Source organism: Cygnus atratus, chromosome 11 (genome assembly GCF_013377495.2).
Source record: "Cygnus atratus isolate AKBS03 ecotype Queensland, Australia chromosome 11, CAtr_DNAZoo_HiC_assembly, whole genome shotgun sequence".
Lineage (NCBI taxonomy): Eukaryota > Metazoa > Chordata > Aves > Anseriformes > Anatidae > Cygnus > Cygnus atratus.
The window spans coordinates 692,033-709,726 of record NC_066372.1 but is presented as its reverse complement, the minus strand read 5'-3'; the positions used below and the strand labels follow the sequence as shown (position 1 = coordinate 709,726).

At 38.0% G+C, this 17,694-nt stretch overlaps 1 protein-coding gene and 1 long non-coding RNA gene across 2 annotated transcripts in view; one reads left to right on the top strand and one right to left on the bottom strand.

Annotated features, from left to right (window-relative positions):
- LOC118251666 (uncharacterized) overlaps nt 1-17,694 on the bottom strand; it is a 53,122-nt gene that overhangs the window by 26,427 nt on the left and 9,001 nt on the right. The window contains exons 4-5 of the long non-coding RNA XR_004779900.1: nt 11,858-11,953; nt 11,533-11,633 (exon numbers count right to left, since the gene is read on the bottom strand). This is a non-coding gene — a long non-coding RNA (uncharacterized LOC118251666). The remainder of the gene's footprint in view (nt 1-11,532; nt 11,634-11,857; nt 11,954-17,694) is intronic.
- The window catches only part of SLC12A1 (solute carrier family 12 member 1), a 49,655-nt gene that overhangs the window by 26,759 nt on the left and 5,202 nt on the right, over nt 1-17,694 (top strand). Inside the window, exons 15-23 of the mRNA XM_035554035.2 lie at nt 375-474; nt 561-672; nt 5,178-5,318; nt 7,028-7,134; nt 8,080-8,162; nt 10,676-10,819; nt 13,053-13,184; nt 13,408-13,519; nt 15,794-15,880. Coding sequence (XP_035409928.1) covers nt 375-474; nt 561-672; nt 5,178-5,318; nt 7,028-7,134; nt 8,080-8,162; nt 10,676-10,819; nt 13,053-13,184; nt 13,408-13,519; nt 15,794-15,880 — 1,018 coding nt within the window. The remainder of the gene's footprint in view (nt 1-374; nt 475-560; nt 673-5,177; nt 5,319-7,027; nt 7,135-8,079; nt 8,163-10,675; nt 10,820-13,052; nt 13,185-13,407; nt 13,520-15,793; nt 15,881-17,694) is intronic.

The following is a 17,694-nucleotide window of genomic DNA, read 5'->3' as shown; positions in this document are numbered from 1 at the left end:
GAGCTTGTGATGTTCCCTGCTAATGGATTAATTTGAACTTCCTGAAATTCCACACCAAATGCATTGCTCAGGGCTGTCCATTTTATACACGGGGGAAGGGTACAAAGTTAATGAAACATAGAAAAAAACATTTCCCAAGCAGAGAAAGAATGTTGCTTATGCTTTTTATAAAAATGAGACAATTCATTTGCATGTTGTTTTTGCATCACACAAACTAACTTGTTCTTATGAAGCATAAAGAAAGGTAGATCTATATCTAAGCACGGGAGAATATACGCTGTTTTGGCTCATAGGTAACGATTGCCGACCTTTGTAATAGAAAACAGAGAAAATCCCAGGGTTTAATACGCATTATTTATCTTTATTATATGCAGAAGTAAATTGGGGCTCTTCTACACAAGCTCTTTACTATATTAATGCCTTAGACAGTGCTCTGGCATTAACTGCAGTGGAAGATCACGTGAAAAACTTCAGGTAAGATTTCCAGTGAACAGCTGAATGGCTTACTCTGAATAAGTACATTACCTAATTAAATACAACCTGTTTTTTCCTCCTAACAGACCCCAGTGCATAGCATTAACAGGAGCTCCTATGATCAGGCCTGCTCTGCTAGACATCACACATACTTTCACAAAGAACAACGGGCTGTGTATCTGCTGTGAAGTGTATACGGTAAGGTCAACTCACATAAATCCAAAAATTCAGCACTGGTGGATGCTGCGTATCCCCATTACACATTCCACTCTCACTTGGCACACAATGTTCCCACTGGTGCTGACGAGCTTCTGTGCAGACCGTGAAAAAGATTCACACTGAGAATGAATTTTGTCATAAGTCTTGACAAGAAGCTATCGGCTGATGCAGAGCCTGTTGGTAAATGCCTCATTGAGATGCATTTCAGAGCTCATAGTAGACAGACCAAAAAAATGATAAAAGTTTTAAAAAATAAAGCATTGCAAGATTTTTTTTTTTAAATTGACACAGTAAGGCTTAAAAAAAAAGAAAAAAAAAAAGAGTGAGGTAGAGCTCTCTCAGAACTATAGCACAAGAGACCTGAGCTCTGTTTCCAGCTTTGCCACTCATTTGCAGGGGGTTGGCAAGTAATTCAGATCTCTGCGCAGTGCTTTCTCCAAAATTGAAACAATGCTAATTTTGAGGATAAACATGCTTTTCCAACATCTTCTAAAGAAATAAGCAAAATATATTTCTAGCTATAAGTAGACAGAAGTTATGCATTTTAAAAGGATGAACATTAGATTTTAATTAGGAAATGACAAAAATAGATGGGTTTGTAATATAGAAGAGAAAACGCATTTTAAATACTACAACAACCTTTTGAGAGGAAAGAAAAGGTCCATAGCACTAAAAGGGGCTGCAGAATCTAACTAACAGAGTCACTCCAGACAAGATAATGTATTCTTCCACATGAGCATAAGAATAATTCCTTTGATGCTGTCACTTTGTAGAATGGGAGTATAGAGGAGCTACATGTGATTTTTTCCAAACTGAATGAATCTATAAAGAGTGAATGGCTCTAATCCTTTTCTATTGTAATTATTGGTAGCTTTCCCACTGCATTCAATAAGCACAGAATCAAACCCAACAAGATCCTGAGATTAGGCAGATTCATAAGGTTGAGTTCCAGCATGTTTTCTGATTTATTTAGGCGTGTTTCTCTGATATTACTACTTTCTATGTAGAACTGAAATTTCATTTTAGTCTACTAAAAAAAAAACTATTTTGCCAGTGTAAGCATTTTTATTCTCCTATTATTTCTCCAGTAACAAAAGCTAAATTTAATTTGGTTGGTAATAAAAGTGTGACACAATGAACCTTAGCAATTTGCAAAACTATGGCAACAACCGGATGATAAAATTCCTGTGTCCTGGGAGTGGGAATGCCATAATGTCAGAGAGTACTTCGAATCAGTTTGCTGCCATAGTACAAGACTGTGAGGTGTCTTACTGTCACATAAGCTTCCAGGGCTCCAGAGAGAGCTATGACTGGAAATCCAGGCACTGTACTGAAGACACAATATATATCATAACAAACACAAAGAGACCATTTACCCGTAAATGTAATATCCAACATATTTTGCCTCAAAGGCTGACATACTGCTAGCTATGCATAAAGTTTTGAGACTATGCCAAAGGGAACATCTTCCATTCCCTATCCCCAAATGGGGGCAAGAAACTTCCTGGGAACATGATAATGGAATGTTCACAGATGGGTAAAATAAATATGGGAATTTAATATAGAGACAAACAGCTTTTAAACCATCTTTAAGGTTGTGGCTGCATGTTGGCTTGAACGGTGATTTTCCAGTGAAAAGGGCTTGTTGTGGTTTAGCCCGGCTGGCAGCCAAACACCACACAGCCGTTCGCTCACCCTCCCCCCTCCCTCTCCGGGATGGGGGAGAGAAACGGGAAAGTGAAGTCTGTGAGTTGAGATAAGGACAGTTTATTAAGACAGGGAAAAGAATAATAATAATAATAATAATAATAATAATAATAATAGTATTAATAGTAATAATGTGTACGAAATAAGTGATGCACAATGCAATTGCTCACCACCCGTTGACCGATGCCCAGCCTATCCCCGAGCAGCCGGCCCCCCCCTCCACCCCGGCTAGCCACCCCTATATATTGTTCAGCATGACGTCAGATGGTATGGAATACCCCTTTGGCCAGTTTGGGTCAGCTGTCCTGGGTCTGTCCCCTCCCAGCTCCTGCTGCACCCCCAGCCTGCTCGCTAGCAGGACAGAGCGAGAAGCTGAAAAGTCCTTGGCTTGGTGTAAGCACTGCTCTGCAACAATTAAAACATCAGCATGTTATCAGCGCTCTTCTCATTCTAATCCAAAACATAGCACCCTGCCAGCTACTAGGAGGAAAATTAACTCTGTCCTACCTGAAACCAGGACAGGGCTATTCTGCTTTTTCTCCCTGCTTTCACAAATATTTTTGCAAGGTTAGTCTTCATCTGTACCACAATTCACTGCACAATTGCTAAACATGAACAGTGATACAAAGGAGGAGCAGGGAAGGACAGATAGGCTATCATCTGATGAAGTGGGACTGTCCCCTTGGACAGCAGAAGCATCTTATATAGTGCCAAGATAGTTGTACATGTTTTCTTTTTTTTTTTTTTTTTTTTTTTTTTTTCCCTTTTCACGAATTCACAGGTTCACGAATAATGCAGCAAACTCTTCTCAAGTTACACATTATTAAGAAATACTCTGGTAAGCTTACTGTCACCCAAGAGTGCAGTATGGTCTCTGAAAAATCACGTGCATTTACATCCCTCCTCCTGTGCTTTCCAAAAAGTCATGCATTAACAGAACTACGTGAGGGACGATGCCTGAGTAAGCATCAATCCAGCCTGCTTTTGATCAGATCAAAATTCACATTATTATTTGAAACAATGAAAAATGCGCAGATAAAACATGACACACAAACTCTGCCAGATCATTTCATTTTCTTTTTCAGTGCTGCTTTATACGTGGAACTTGCTGAAAATTTTCTCCTTTTCAATCTCCTTTTCTCCCTTTTCTAACAGCCAACACCAATTAAGTGAAAATAAATGTATTGCAGTTATTTCTACATCTCTATAAACATACAGTACATCCAATTTCCTTCCTTCCAGGAAAAAAAAAAAAAAAAAAAAAAGTACTTCAGCAAGGCTGAAAAGCTCTGAGACAAAGAAATTCTGAGTTTACAATCCATATCACCCCTTTCAAATTGTTTTTAAATTAAGTGATTCTTCCTGTACACTTCATTTCAGAGTGTATGTCTTTCAGTTTTACACTGTTCTTGAATGGGAAATTTTGAGCCTATAGTATTTGTTATGGCTAAAAAAAAAAAAATCTAATTCTTCCTCTACTCAATTTTAACCAGTTTCCTAGTTTAGCAGGAGAAGCTACCAGATACTAACTTACTTTAAGTGTGAAAGATTTAAATATGAATTTTGAAATATAACCTCCTGAGCATGAGTTTACCAAGCCTTTCTAGTTTTATGTTTTATGAAAGTTTTACTGAGTTCTATTAGTTTCCTGTCCCTTTGTAACCAAAATGGCAGCTTGCACCCTCAAAACTACTAGAAATTATAAAAGAGTAAAGCGGTGACTGCAGACTGCATGAAATGCGACTCTGCAAACTCAAGTTCTAAATCATGTTTCTAACAAACCAGTCTGGTACCACTTCCCGCATTAGGAACAAGCAAACACACTCACTTGATTTCAAGCGCTTCCAAGTTATCTGCATCTTTCTGACACATCTAATTACTACTTCTGTCTCAGATGTTGCTGGACACACTCCCACAGTTTACAATCCCACTTTCTATTACTCCTCGGAAAGCAAAAACTACCTGTGCAGCCAGTAATACTCCAAAGCCAGTATTTTGAGCATCCCTCTCTGTGTTTCGTCTTCACTGCAGAAGAGCTAGACTACTGTTACAGCTTTCTAAAAATCAGTATAAAAGGGAATAAACAAGGCCTCACAAACCTTAACCTCATACTTAAGAGCACAGATTTTTGAAATCAGTTAAATTCCAGATATATGCTCCCCAAACTTATCTTATCTTTCTAAATTCCCTGCTTGCAGCCTTGATGTCTCCCCTGGGCCAAATCTTTCTGGGGACTGACTGCCAAGCCTTTCTCTGCTGAGAATGTACTAGGTCTTATGACTTGGATATAGACACGGATTTTGCCTCATTAAATTACCAGATGACCACAGGAAGGACCTGGTAACAAAGGCAGTGACATGTTTAATTGTATGGCAACATCCTTCTCTTCTTATTAGTAGATAGTAGTTTAACACGGTGTATTTAGATCTGCTCAGCCTTATTTATGTAATCAAGTCAGGAAAGGAGTTTATTCACTCTGAGATGTTTCATCATACCTTAGATATTTTTCTAAGATGCTACAGCCCAGAGTAGTCATCCTTTCTGTCAGAATCACTATATTTAAGTAGCATTAACAGCCTCAGCCTTCTTGAGCAGAATGTGAATTATGTTAGCAGCCTAGTTCTTTTCAAAGGGTTGAATCTCTGCGGACTCTTTTGGGAAATGTATTTTTCTGACTCTCTCCATTTGCTCCCACAGCAGACTAGGTAACTCCTTCAAAATCACTCTGTGATGTACAATACAAAGCCTTCTTAATAATATTTTATTGTATCATGCAGGGACCACGCAAGCTGTGTGTTAAGGAGATGAACAGTGGCATGGCAAAAAAGCAGGCCTGGCTTACAAAGAACAAAAGAAAAGCCTTTTATGCGGCAGTGGCAGCTGACAGCTTCAGAGATGGAGTCAAAAGTCTCCTTCAAGTAAGCTTTTTGTTTACAGAACACATAGAAGAGTGCTACATCAAAGCATCCCTTTACGGAAAGCATTTCTGTTTACTTGTTAAGAAGTCCTGTGTATGTATGGAAAATGTTATAAATAGAGAGGGCATTCTGGGGGTACATGTATTTATATTTCATAAACAGATCTAGTTCTGGGCTATAGGATTAGGAGACAAGGCAGGCTGATTCTTTCCTAAATGAACAAGATACTTCCTTAAAAAAAAAAAAAAAAAAAAAGGCCTCTACAGGGCAACACATGAATGTCTGTGCAGCTGACACTTGATACACTTCAAATCAATTCTATTGCTTGGTATTATGCAGCATAATAAGTATCTAAGAATTTTTTTGCATTTATTGAAAACAAAGTGTAATAAACATACATTTTTTGCAAACAGAGAAGGCCATCTAAAAAAGTGGGCAATATTTTTCTATTACCCTAAGAATACAGCAGACTTTTTCCAAAAGTCCATTTTTAAATGGCCATAACAACAGAGGCACTTTTTATATGTTTTCCATTTCTCTGTCTCTCAAATGTATTTAAACACAAAAGTACTGAGACAAAATGCAGAAAAAATTTGTTCTATCAAAACTTGACATGGATACTTCACCTTTGGTTTAAGCATCGTCTCAGAAGGAGATCCTTCTAATGATTTTGAGAACAATCATAGTCTAAAGATCTCTTCCTTTCCATTACTACCTAAACCACAAATAACTCCCAGCATACAAGAATAACCATATAATCACTGTAATAACCTAAGGACAAATGTATTGGCTTGCCAAGCACTTATTCATTTGAATGTAAACAATGCAAATGTAACAGTGTTACCCCAAAACCAACCAAAAAAACACAAAAAAAACAATAACAACAAAGAAAGAAACAACAACAAAAACATACCAAGATTTCAACAGTTTTTTGTACTTTCTTTTTGCTTTCAGTACAAATTGGCAAACGTAGTAACTTGATGTATTTGTGGATCTCCTCCTGAAGGTTCCCAATACACCGAGTATTCAGATTTCTATAAGAATTACGTTAGCTGAAACTAGAACTGATAGCCCTTACTTTTTCAGGTTTTAGCATCCAGGTCCAGTTTGGAGGCAAAGTAATATATTGACAATCCATTTGTTCTTCCTGTTTATAACTGTAATTTTATCTACAGAGCATGCTTAGCTGCTTCTGGATAAATAACCTTTTGGAATGAACACAGCAGAAACAGAATAGAACAGCAACAGTTTCTAAGCTCAAGGCAAAAAAATATTCTTAAGAGGATATGCCTTCTCTACATATCTGAGGTGTTTAAAAAGACTTCAGACCCAGTTAATCTATTGGGTATTCCAAATCTGATAAAAGCTTTATGTTATTATCTTAGAATGAGCATACAAACAGCGCTTGAACTCTCTCTTGATTACAAGTTATTGAACCATTTTAATGAGAGCATGTCAGAAGAAATGCAAACGAATGCTTTAGCACATTTAGAAAAACTACATTTCTGTCATCTAAAAATCATTTATAGTTGGAATGATTTAGAGCTAATCTTTTTGCATGGGTAGGAGCATGAAGGACATTCATGAAATACAATCTAGTCATAAGCGTATCCAGAACATTATTACTTCAGTTATCTTTCACCATTACTTCTCATTTACAGTAAGAGCATGTGTGTGTGTATTCTCAAGCAGTGTTTTAATATTGATAGGCGTCAGGCTTGGGTAGAATGAAACCAAATACCTTGGTGATTGGATTTAAGAAGGACTGGAGAAATGCTGCTGCCTCGCAAGTTGAGAACTATGTGGGTGTTATACAGTAAGTCACAGCTCAGCATCACCTTTTTCACTCCCTCTAGTCTAGATTAATATGGCATTTCCATACAACGGTTGGACCAGATGATCTTGGAGGTCTTTTACAACCTTAATGATTCTATACAGAACTTAACATGTAGAAAAATGTAAGAATAAACCTAGAGATCTGGGTTCACACATGCTAGCTCTGTAACAGAACTTTCTGTTCATAAAAAAGCACTCCATGGCTTCACTCACCTTGCAAGATCTGCTTAGAAAACGTCTGGCACAGTTGGAGGTTATGTGGCTTGACAATGCTACATAAAGAAGCAGCACTGCTGTCAGCAGTGCTTTTGCAGAACTATATTTTCTCTCTCTTTTTTTTTTTTTTGTGGGCAGGAGCTCTGAGAAAAACAACCCTAATGTACACACTTAGGGAATAAGAGAACATCATGGAATTCTTCTTTCAAGCCTAGGAGACAGAGGAAAAGCCTTGCTTCAAATCTCTGTGTGCCTAAGGCTCAGCAGCTATGTGGATTGGGATTTAGCCAGAAACAGTCATTTAGAAACAGGCTTCTCAGATTCTTGCTCAAAACTCACCTGCAAACCTGCTGCAAGTCAAAGAAATACAAAACCCACCCCAGCTTTGTTATTTCCTCAGAGAAGGGAGAAAAAAATAGCTAATGGCAACCTAACTCCTAAAAAGTGTTGTGTGAAACACCTGTTATTTTAGGAATAGCCTATCTGTTTCCATACCCAATGGTACTTTTCTTCCCTCCCCTCAAATGAAGGAAAAAATTTGATAGAACTGTACTTGATTCTTGGGCAATACCTCCTGCAATTTTACCCAGAATAGCCCAGCACACAGCAGGAATACATCCACTGAGCACTAACACTTACTCATCAGCTCAAGGCAGCTTTCCTCACTGACATGCATGATATGAAATGATATATATTTTTTTTTTTTCAGTGATGCCTTTGATTTTGAGCTTGGCATGATTATCATCAGAATTAGCCAAGGATTTGATATATCTCAAGTCCTCCAGGTTCAAGGTATGTGGTGACTCAGTAGACAAATTATACTTCACATCTATGATAGTTACATGCTCAGCACAGGGAAGATTCTGACCAATACTCTTAGCATCACCATCTGGTTTCTAGATTAGTTCCTACACCTGTAACTTCTACAGTTCCTCATTGCTTCTGCAGTTTCAATCCTTCCCAAAATCCTTGCTGAAGCAGATGTCCACTGGTAGTTACAGGAGGCCAACCCTCACATGCTAATGGGTTCTGCACAAGAGAGAACTGAACTCCCAAAGCACTCGTAGCACAGGCACAGGCTAAAGCAGTAAAATCATGCTGTGCCACAGCAACCAGTTGCTCCAGCATGATTCCTTCCTGCTCTTAGGACATCTTCCTCAGTCTGCCTACCTGAGATCTCTGGGGCTGATGGGAATCAGGAAGCTGTGCTTTCAGTATCACCTCTGTGGAACGCTGTGGCCCAGAAAGCCGCAAAAATCTCAAAACTGCAGGAAATATCAATTCTCCTTTTCACCTTTTTGTTTATTCTTCCTTAGATTAGCAGCAGCAGTTGCAAAAGGACTTTCAAGAGCTACATTTATTGGTGGCCTTTGTTTTCCCTTTCCTCTTTAGGACACCAGAGTTCTACTGGTTCCTCATGTAACCAGGGGAGGGAATGGCTCCATATAAACACCCTATTAGAACAATTCTCCAGGTTTTCAGTACAATAACTTTTCCATTTCCTGTAAGCTTGTTCACTTGAGCAGACAGATCCAATCTAAACCCGGAAGTTGCTCCCAGTGCCCCATGTAGACCTCACCAGGGAAAGTTTTTGTGATACAAATTAGATAAAATCTGTAGCCAAGGAACGTAGATGTAGGCAGGAAAAGAAGAATGGTGACTCTTTGCTGCCGCCTGCTGTAAATCTGCCTCCAGCTTCTCCCCACAGCATCTCTGAGACCCGCTGACAGACCGTGCTCAGGACTGCTGAAAGAACACCCAGAAAGGACATAAGTACCTTAACTCAGCTAATTAAAACAAAAAATATTTCTCCACTAAAGAGGATGGATTCTAGGGATGAGGCAGCCCCCAAAAGCAAATCACCTACGAATTAAAAGGCACTAGAGACTCCTTTTTAAAAAACAAACAAACAAAAAAAACACAAAACAGTAGATGAGTATTCACCCAGGAGAATCTCTGGTAGTCTGATGTGCATGGAGAGCTACAGTGCAACATGACAAGAACTTAAGAAAACACTAAAAATAGATTTATGTTTCCCCCAACCTGTGGATACCTCAAGTAGAACTGCCTGCCTCTTCATACTGAGAGTCAGAAAATGACTGCTCAGAAGATACAGGCATCCAGTGAAATTTCAGCAACTACCAACTTTGCATTCTTACAAACCAAGTTTTAAGACACTAGGAATGAGAAAGAATTAGAAACAGTAGAGCAAATAAAATAAAACCCCTCTCATATGCAGAAATGTTTTGAAGCAGATGCAGTCTCCGAAATGAAAAAAAAAAGACTGTATTCTATTCTATTTGCTATGGAAGTCTGTTCAAGAGAGAAACTGAAATTCTATTTGTGAATAACCATTATGTTGGTGGTTATCATCACCTCTAATAACCAGAAGCACAAGGTTGTCATGGATTCTAAAGTAAAAGAAATTGTATTCATTTACATTGGCAATTGAGAGTGCCAAAAGTGCTTATGATGTCCAACTGGTGAGGTTTTGTTTTTAAAAGAACAAACACAATTTACTAAATAAATTTACCTCACTCTACATAAACAGAAGTCTTCCTTTTGAAAAAAAGCTTTCTGCAGGTAAATGCTTGTATCACCATAAAATTAGTGCCTCATCATAATATATACCACAATAACACATTGTACTTTTTCCTCACCAGAAGTCTAATATTGCTAAGGTGGAATTGTTCTTTTATATTATTGAATTTACAGAATTGTTTAGCTAAATCTGAATTTTTCTGCTAAGTTGAAAAAAAAATAAAACATCAGAAATACTTCAGCTTAGAAACTGATCACATATTCAGTATCCTTACATATTTCTGAGAATCTCAAGTCCAAATTGATGTAGCCTTGCTCTCAGAGCAGAGGCCCGAGAGCTTGAACTCAATACACCAGCTTTCTCACTTTAAGAAAACAGCTTTCCTGATCTGTTTTTGAATTCTTAAGTATGAAAACAACCCACAAACATAAATAAACGCATAGTATCTCATGTAACCATAAAATACAGTAATACTGAATTTGATCTTGAAAAGGAAGTCTGAGAATGATTAACTAGCACTTTAAAATTCACTGCTGTGATAGGCGTGGGCACCCTAAGTTACGGCTTCCAGAGGTGAATTCAGCTTCCTCCTCCCTATTGGTTTGCAAGGAGAAAGTATTTAAAGACTTTTTCTCCCAGCAGCTTTACATTGTGTACTAAGAACCACAACGGCAATTACAACATCGCTGTTATTTCAATAAGTGTTTTTATTTGAAATAGAAAATGATGTGTTACCAGTTCCCCTACTTTTTCTCATATACAGAGGAATTAGAGAAGCTGGAGCAGGAGAGGTTGGCGCTGGAAGCTACCATTAAAGAAAATGAATTTGAAGAAGAAAAAAGTGGCATCTGTGGATTCTTCAGAAAAGCCAGAAAGCTCAATATCTCAAAGCATGAAACAAAAAAGGGTAAGTTCTGAAATGAGAACTTCTTCCTGACCCTTCAATTCATTACACTCTCACCAATATGCAAGCTGGACTTCAGCTGTAAGGCCAAAGCTCCTGAGCCACACAGAGGCTCCTGGAACAGGACCTGCCCTGCGCATACAGGCCTTGGTGGCCACACTGTAATGCAGAGCAGTGTCCTCACGACACAGGAGACCCCACCTAGCACAACACAACTTCCTGCCCACCCCCCTCATTTTCTAGGTGGATTTCTCAACTCAGAGCTTATTTGGAAATCAAAAAATAGCATGTGGTAATCAGTGTTTGAGGAACACAAAACAAGTCTTATTTTTAAAGGGCATTTTCAGTTTTTAAACAGAGGTGTTTTCTTCCTCCTCTAAAGCAATTACAAGTAATATTCAGGGAAGAAGCAATCTTGCTTTATTCAACATTCACATACACACATACACACAAGCACCCAGTATCCAGATGGAAAACAGGTAAAAACAGTACTACTGCTCTATATTCTAAGCATCATTTTGTAAAACGGCACAAATGAAGGTGGTACAAGTATTGAAAGTACATATACAGCATGCAGTGAAATAACTAAATTAACACATAAATGTATAGGTGATGAAATCAAAATTACATTTCAGATACAGTAAAATGACACTGAAGTAGAGAAAAAATAAAAGGTCTCATATTGCAACTGCCAGGCTGTAATGATAATGACCCACCTGAAGCCACACTTGTATGCGGACAACTATTTTCAGAATTTTCACCTGCAGAGCTTATTACATCTGGCTGTGCATGCAACTCCCACAGGTATCAAGAAGATCTACAGACAGAAAACACAAAATGACATTATTCTTTACTTGCAGGCTTCAGTAAAACATATTTTTATAAAAAAAAAAAAAAAAAAACACAAAAATGCACCCCCCTGCTTCAAATACCCTTTTCAATTTAGTTCAGGAAGGTATAAAAGAAATACATATTATACACTTTGGATCTCAATATAATATAGATTATGTTAATAAAAATTCCTGTCTCCATTTTGCTTACTCTTTCATACTCCCCAGAGCTGTTGCATCTTCCAGCATAGATGCTAGAAATGTAAAGGAAAGCCAATAGCTGCTTGAGAACAGTTGCATCCAGACTCTAGAAATACAGGAAAACAAAACAAAGCATTTTCAGAACCTGACAGATCAGAGTAAAATCTCCAAAGAAGCTTGTCTGCTCCATTTATAATACTGCTCTGACACTGTCTTCTTTAAATCATTGAAAGAGAAGCAGTAATAAAACCACAGGCTTCAAAAGATGGAATGAGAGATACTATTAGCGCATAGACAAGATTTACCTTTTAAAGGCAGTCAAGCAAACAGCAAGAAGCAAAGTTTATTTTCAATTAACAATGCCCCTCTCAAGCATAGGGAAGTTGCCATATATGCTTATGTTTTTTGCCTTCCAGTCTTAGCCTCACTTGTGTTCTTGCTGTGCCCAGTTAGCTCTTTGTCCTTCTTTATTGTTCATTTTATGATGTTCTGTATTTTACAACAGGCAGATAAGCCTGTAAACAATGCAAACACAAAGTAATAACCATTTACTTCTAAAATCTATCAAAATTTCCTAATTGCTTTTGAAGACCCTGGTGAAGTCTAGGGTAGTTAACAAGATCCAGAGAACAAAAATAATGAACTTCAAACAAATATTTACACATTTGCTGAATTTTTAACAAGACAGTCTAATGAAAGAAAGAAAATCCATGTGACAGCAAACAGGTATTTCTCTAGTTCCTCATCTTGATTCAGGCAACAAAATACCATCACCTGTTTCTGGGAGATATGTTCTTGTTGCTTATAAGGATATCAACCAGTTTTGCTTACATAAGTAAGTTTAAACAAATATAGAAGTGTTCACAGATTTAAGATACCAGCTTAATGCCTTTAACATCTGATGGTATCATATAAACATGTCAGGTTATGGAAATAATCCATTGTTTCTGAATGTTATATGGATAAACTCCAACATACCGTTTGTTCCTAAGCAAACAGCAAACTTATAGTAAGGATAGGCACAATTTCACTAATCTTTTTAATCCTTTATTTTGTACAAAGGAATTGAAAAAGAACTACAGTGACTGGGGGGGGAGGGGGGGGGGGGGTGGAAATCCTGAAGCTTTTTCTCCATTTGGCTCCCTACAGCTACACGTTGCTCAACTCGTCAGAAATCTTTCCACATTTTCTCTTTCTCATTTCAGAGAGCACCATTAACACGATACAGTCAATGCATGTGGGTGAATTCAATCAGAAGCTGCTAGAAGCCAGCACTCAATTTAAAAAGAAGCAAGGAAAAGGTACAATTGACATTTGGTGGCTGTTCGATGATGGAGGTAAGGAATTCAAGTGAGAACCGCAGGGAGAGATTTCTGTGTTACCAAACAAAAACATACTTGGGAACTTGCACAAAACTGTTTTAAGATTACGTAGTTAAGTTCATTTTAAAATATTTTAAACAGACAGAAAAGTATGTCCAACATTGCCGATATTAAGCATGGCAGTTCTCCCACACAATGCACTAATTTGATTTTCCTGCAATTTTATATCTTCTTCCAGGTCTAACAATCCTAATTCCCTACATTCTAACTATCAGGAAGAAGTGGAAAAATTGCAAATTAAGGATCTTCACTGGAGGAAAAGCCAATAGGATTGAAGAAGAAAAACTAGTGTAAATATAACTATTTTGCCTCCCTGCTTAAAGAGTGTGATAAATATAATACATATACAGCAGAAAGCTTGGAATTAGTCAGCAAAACTTTTTGTTTTAAAAACTGTCAGCAGTACTAAAACAAGTACTTCATAGAAAGGTGTTGAGCTTATGGCATAGCACTCAGGGCTCAGTGTAAATGGTGATTACCAAAGGAAACTCACATCCAGGTATTTTTCCCGTTAACAGCTCATATTGCCTTCTCTGAGAAGGACACTCTGCACTTTGTAATGAGAATACCATTAGTTTTATGGGATTTACATAAGATTGTCTAGTTAACGCTATGTGAAATTACACATGAAGCTCCTCATATGCAAATACCATAGGCAGCCCATTTGAATGTGATTAACCATAGCAAAAGTTAAGGAAGGTAAAGACCATGTTAATCAACTTTAAGACCAAGTTAATTTGACTTAGCTTTTTTTTTTTTTTTTTAAAAAAGTCTAGATTTCATAATCATTTGCCTTCAAGCAAACGAAAGGCACTAATACACACCTATTACCAGCCTCACTGTATACAGGATCTTTCCTTCCGAGGCCCTTTACACACTAGAAATACTGCCATTTCATCAGCAGGTGAAACAGGCAATTTGGGATGGAAATTTGCAACAGATGCTACTTCTTAAAAAATAGTAGCACTATGTAGTGAGCTAGAAACAACACATCCATTCAAAACTCCATCGGAAAGCAGTCAGGATAGATGCAAGAACAGGAGTTAGAAGCCAGCCGGCACCACTAGGATTACAATGCCATGCCTCACGAAGACAGCTGCCACAGGGACACTGCTGAGATTTTCCCTTCACACAAAGGAAACTTTATGAAGGAGGCTCTCTCCCCACCGCTGGGGTACTGTCAGCAGTAAGCACTGCCCTGAAGCTGACACTGATGTAGAACAGGTTCACAAGTGTTTGTGTAAACTGCTCATACCACTGGCTAAAAGCAGCCTTTCAGCTGATTGGGGCCTGTGAGGGAGCGCTCTGCTCCCTGTCAGGAGCTTGCTGGAGCTCAGCTGTTTGGGCCCACGGCGGATGCCTGGTCCAGGCCTTGCACACAAGGCACCGAGCTCCACCAAGAGTGGAAATAGGTTTTGACATCAAACAAGATTCGTGGAAACATGACAGATGTACACAGAGGTAGCTCAGTACCTGTGCACGCCACTGGCGATACAAAAGCCAGAGTGAACATGGCGGTCAGTATAGCTGATGACTCAGTTTCAAGAAAAGAATGCGTGTACACATTCCTACCTAAACATCAGCTGTCCTCAGCAGCATAATCCACCCATCACACTCAAAAACCTCAGACAGATGCACCAGAGGCAGGCTGGCTCTGTTCTCTAGGAAGATCTAATACAATGACGTCCAAGTACAGTTTCACACATTGTACTTCTCAGTTCAGAAAGAAAACTAATCTGGACTTTTTCTAATGTGTAATTCCCCAAATATTAAAACCTTTCCACAGAAGTTGAGACTTGGTTATTTTTGGCATTCAAAAGATTTACGTAAGCAGTATGTTCTTATTATATAGGAAAATCACAAGTATATTCTGAGGTCATAAGCAAGTATGGTTTTCCATCATGGTTTACTCCTAGGAACTTCCTGACTTTTTCAAATTCCAAAGCTTGCATACCAGAAAAGGGGTGGGGGAGGTGGGGAATAAAAGAAAAAAAAGAAAAAGAAAAAGATGAAGTTCCCAACCAGACTTCAACCAAAGACAAAACTGACTTAACTTCTTAACTGTCCCTCTGTAATCTTAGCGTGAACACACAGAGCTTTAAACTATTCCTCCTGCTAACTGGTGCAGAAGAGCACTGTATTTTCTTTTATGAAAATATGCAAAGAAAACATGAGTAGATCAATACAAATTCATACATGAAAAAATGGTTTATGTATTGCACATCAACCTTCTGGACCAAATTTTCACCAATACATACACGACCTGTGTTGTATGTACTCCGTGCATTTTTCCAAAACAAACACCCTTCCCCTCTGTCCACTACTTGTTTCCAATTTTTATTTTTTTTTATTTTCATAGATCACCAGTTAAATGAATTATATTACAGCAATCACATCAATCCAGTTCTGTAATTGGAAACTGAAATATTGAAGCATTTAAAGTACTTTGTCATACAGTTAAAGACAACGAGACAAGTGCATTTGATATCTTAACTCATTTATGAGTGCTCTTTGATGCAAAGCACTCAGAAATATAGTGATAAAATGTTCTCTTTTGTTTTCAGGATGGCTTCACTTCTAAGCAAATTCAGAATAAAATTCGCTGACATTAATATCATTTGTGATATCAATATGAAACCCAACAAAGAGAGGTAAGAAACATTACCAAAATCCATTACTTAGCAGCAGGCCTTTATCACGAGCTTGTTTCTTTTATGCTGAGCATTTAACAAAAAACAAAACAAAACAAAAAAGCCCCACAAAGACACAAAGAATAACTGTCACTTTATTGCAATCATTTGCTAAAAACCTACAGCAGGAAAAAGAAGACCCTTTTAACAATCACAATCCAAAGTGTCAAAAAAGGCAGCCTTTTTCTTTATGTTGCAATGATAGTTTTAATAAAGCCTAACTAGGCACCGTAATTAAGAGACACTAAAATTAACAAGCATTTGATGATGTATTTTCATATCTATTTAGTTTGCAATACACTTCACTTTACCATATTATTCAGTCAGCCACAGTTCTCTTGTAAACTTGCCCTCTCTGCCAACTCACTCTTCTGGGTTTAACCATGCATTCATAAACTTAATATCTTTCTGGCCAAGCACAACCATACTTCTTTGCCCACAAGTACAATATTATAATACACCTCCATCACTCAAGTATAATAAATATAATGTACTCAAATGCATATTTTTAAAAATTAACTTATCTACGGAATTCATGTTCTCAGGCAAGGGTTAGGAAGTTGGTAAGACAGCACTCAGGAGGCTTCACCTCCAACTCTATTAGGTCCAGTTGTTTTCAGTTCCATGCCACTATTAAACTTTTTGCTCTCCACAGCAAGTTAAAACATAAAAATCTGACCTTAACAGTTTCCTCCTGTTTTTCTAGGCTTGCATTGACACTTTATATAGTGATACCTTCCATATACATGTTACAGGAGGTACTTATTTCAGAACCTGTTGTAGACAAGCCCAGGTGAAGGGTAAACACATCTCTCTTTTGCTAAGGGGAACTCTGCTTACTCATGTTAGCAATGGATTTCCTTTTCCACATATTGGAGGGCATCCAAAATCTTCAAGAGTCCCTGCTGTCTAAAACATCTCTCTATAGAAATACCCTATTTCTTCTGCTATATGTAGACAAAAGTATATAGTACTTTCCTCAGGGAACAACTGAATCCTAATTCAATTCACAATATTGCTCTTGGTATTAAGGATCCTCTGAAAACGTTCTCATCTTGCTATGCTCCCTTCTATCCCATCCCTTACTCAATAGCCCACAGAGACTTTACAGTCAAAGGGCTGCTCTTCACCACGCAGAGCCTTTCCACTGAGTTGAGGTGAACCTCAGGTTAGTCTCTTAATCCTTCTGGGCCCCGTTTCTCCCTACACGCATAACTTTGCAAAAACAGTACTAGATTCACCAGTGTTTCTACAGCACACTGGAAATTTTGACTTGGGAGGTAAAATTGAAGAACATAAAAATATTATTACTAGATACCTACAAATTGCTGAAGTCACTTATTAGTACCCTCTTGATCCCTCAAGTTAATATGGTTTTAATTATATAAAGAACTGTGCAGAATATTTTTCCCCAGTACTAAGCAATGATTTTACAGAAATAAAAACTATCAAAAAGAATTTGGATCTGGTGTTAACATAAAATTCAAATACATTTGCTGCAACAGCACTATCTGAACAGAGTTAAGTGAATACTGTGCCAGGCGCTTTCTAGATCACTGCATCTCTCCCCCAGCTGGTATCCCAACTATTTCACTAATAATGAAAAGGATTATCACTTTTTTACATACTGAAACAGACACTAAGGATGTTGACGAGCTCTCTGGCAACTCAGCCACGGCAACGCTGCATTGCCTTTAAGCCAGCTCTTGACCTCCTGGCCATATTGAAAAGTCCAACCCGTGCCCAGGCTCCCATTTCACTTATTTCTAGGCCTG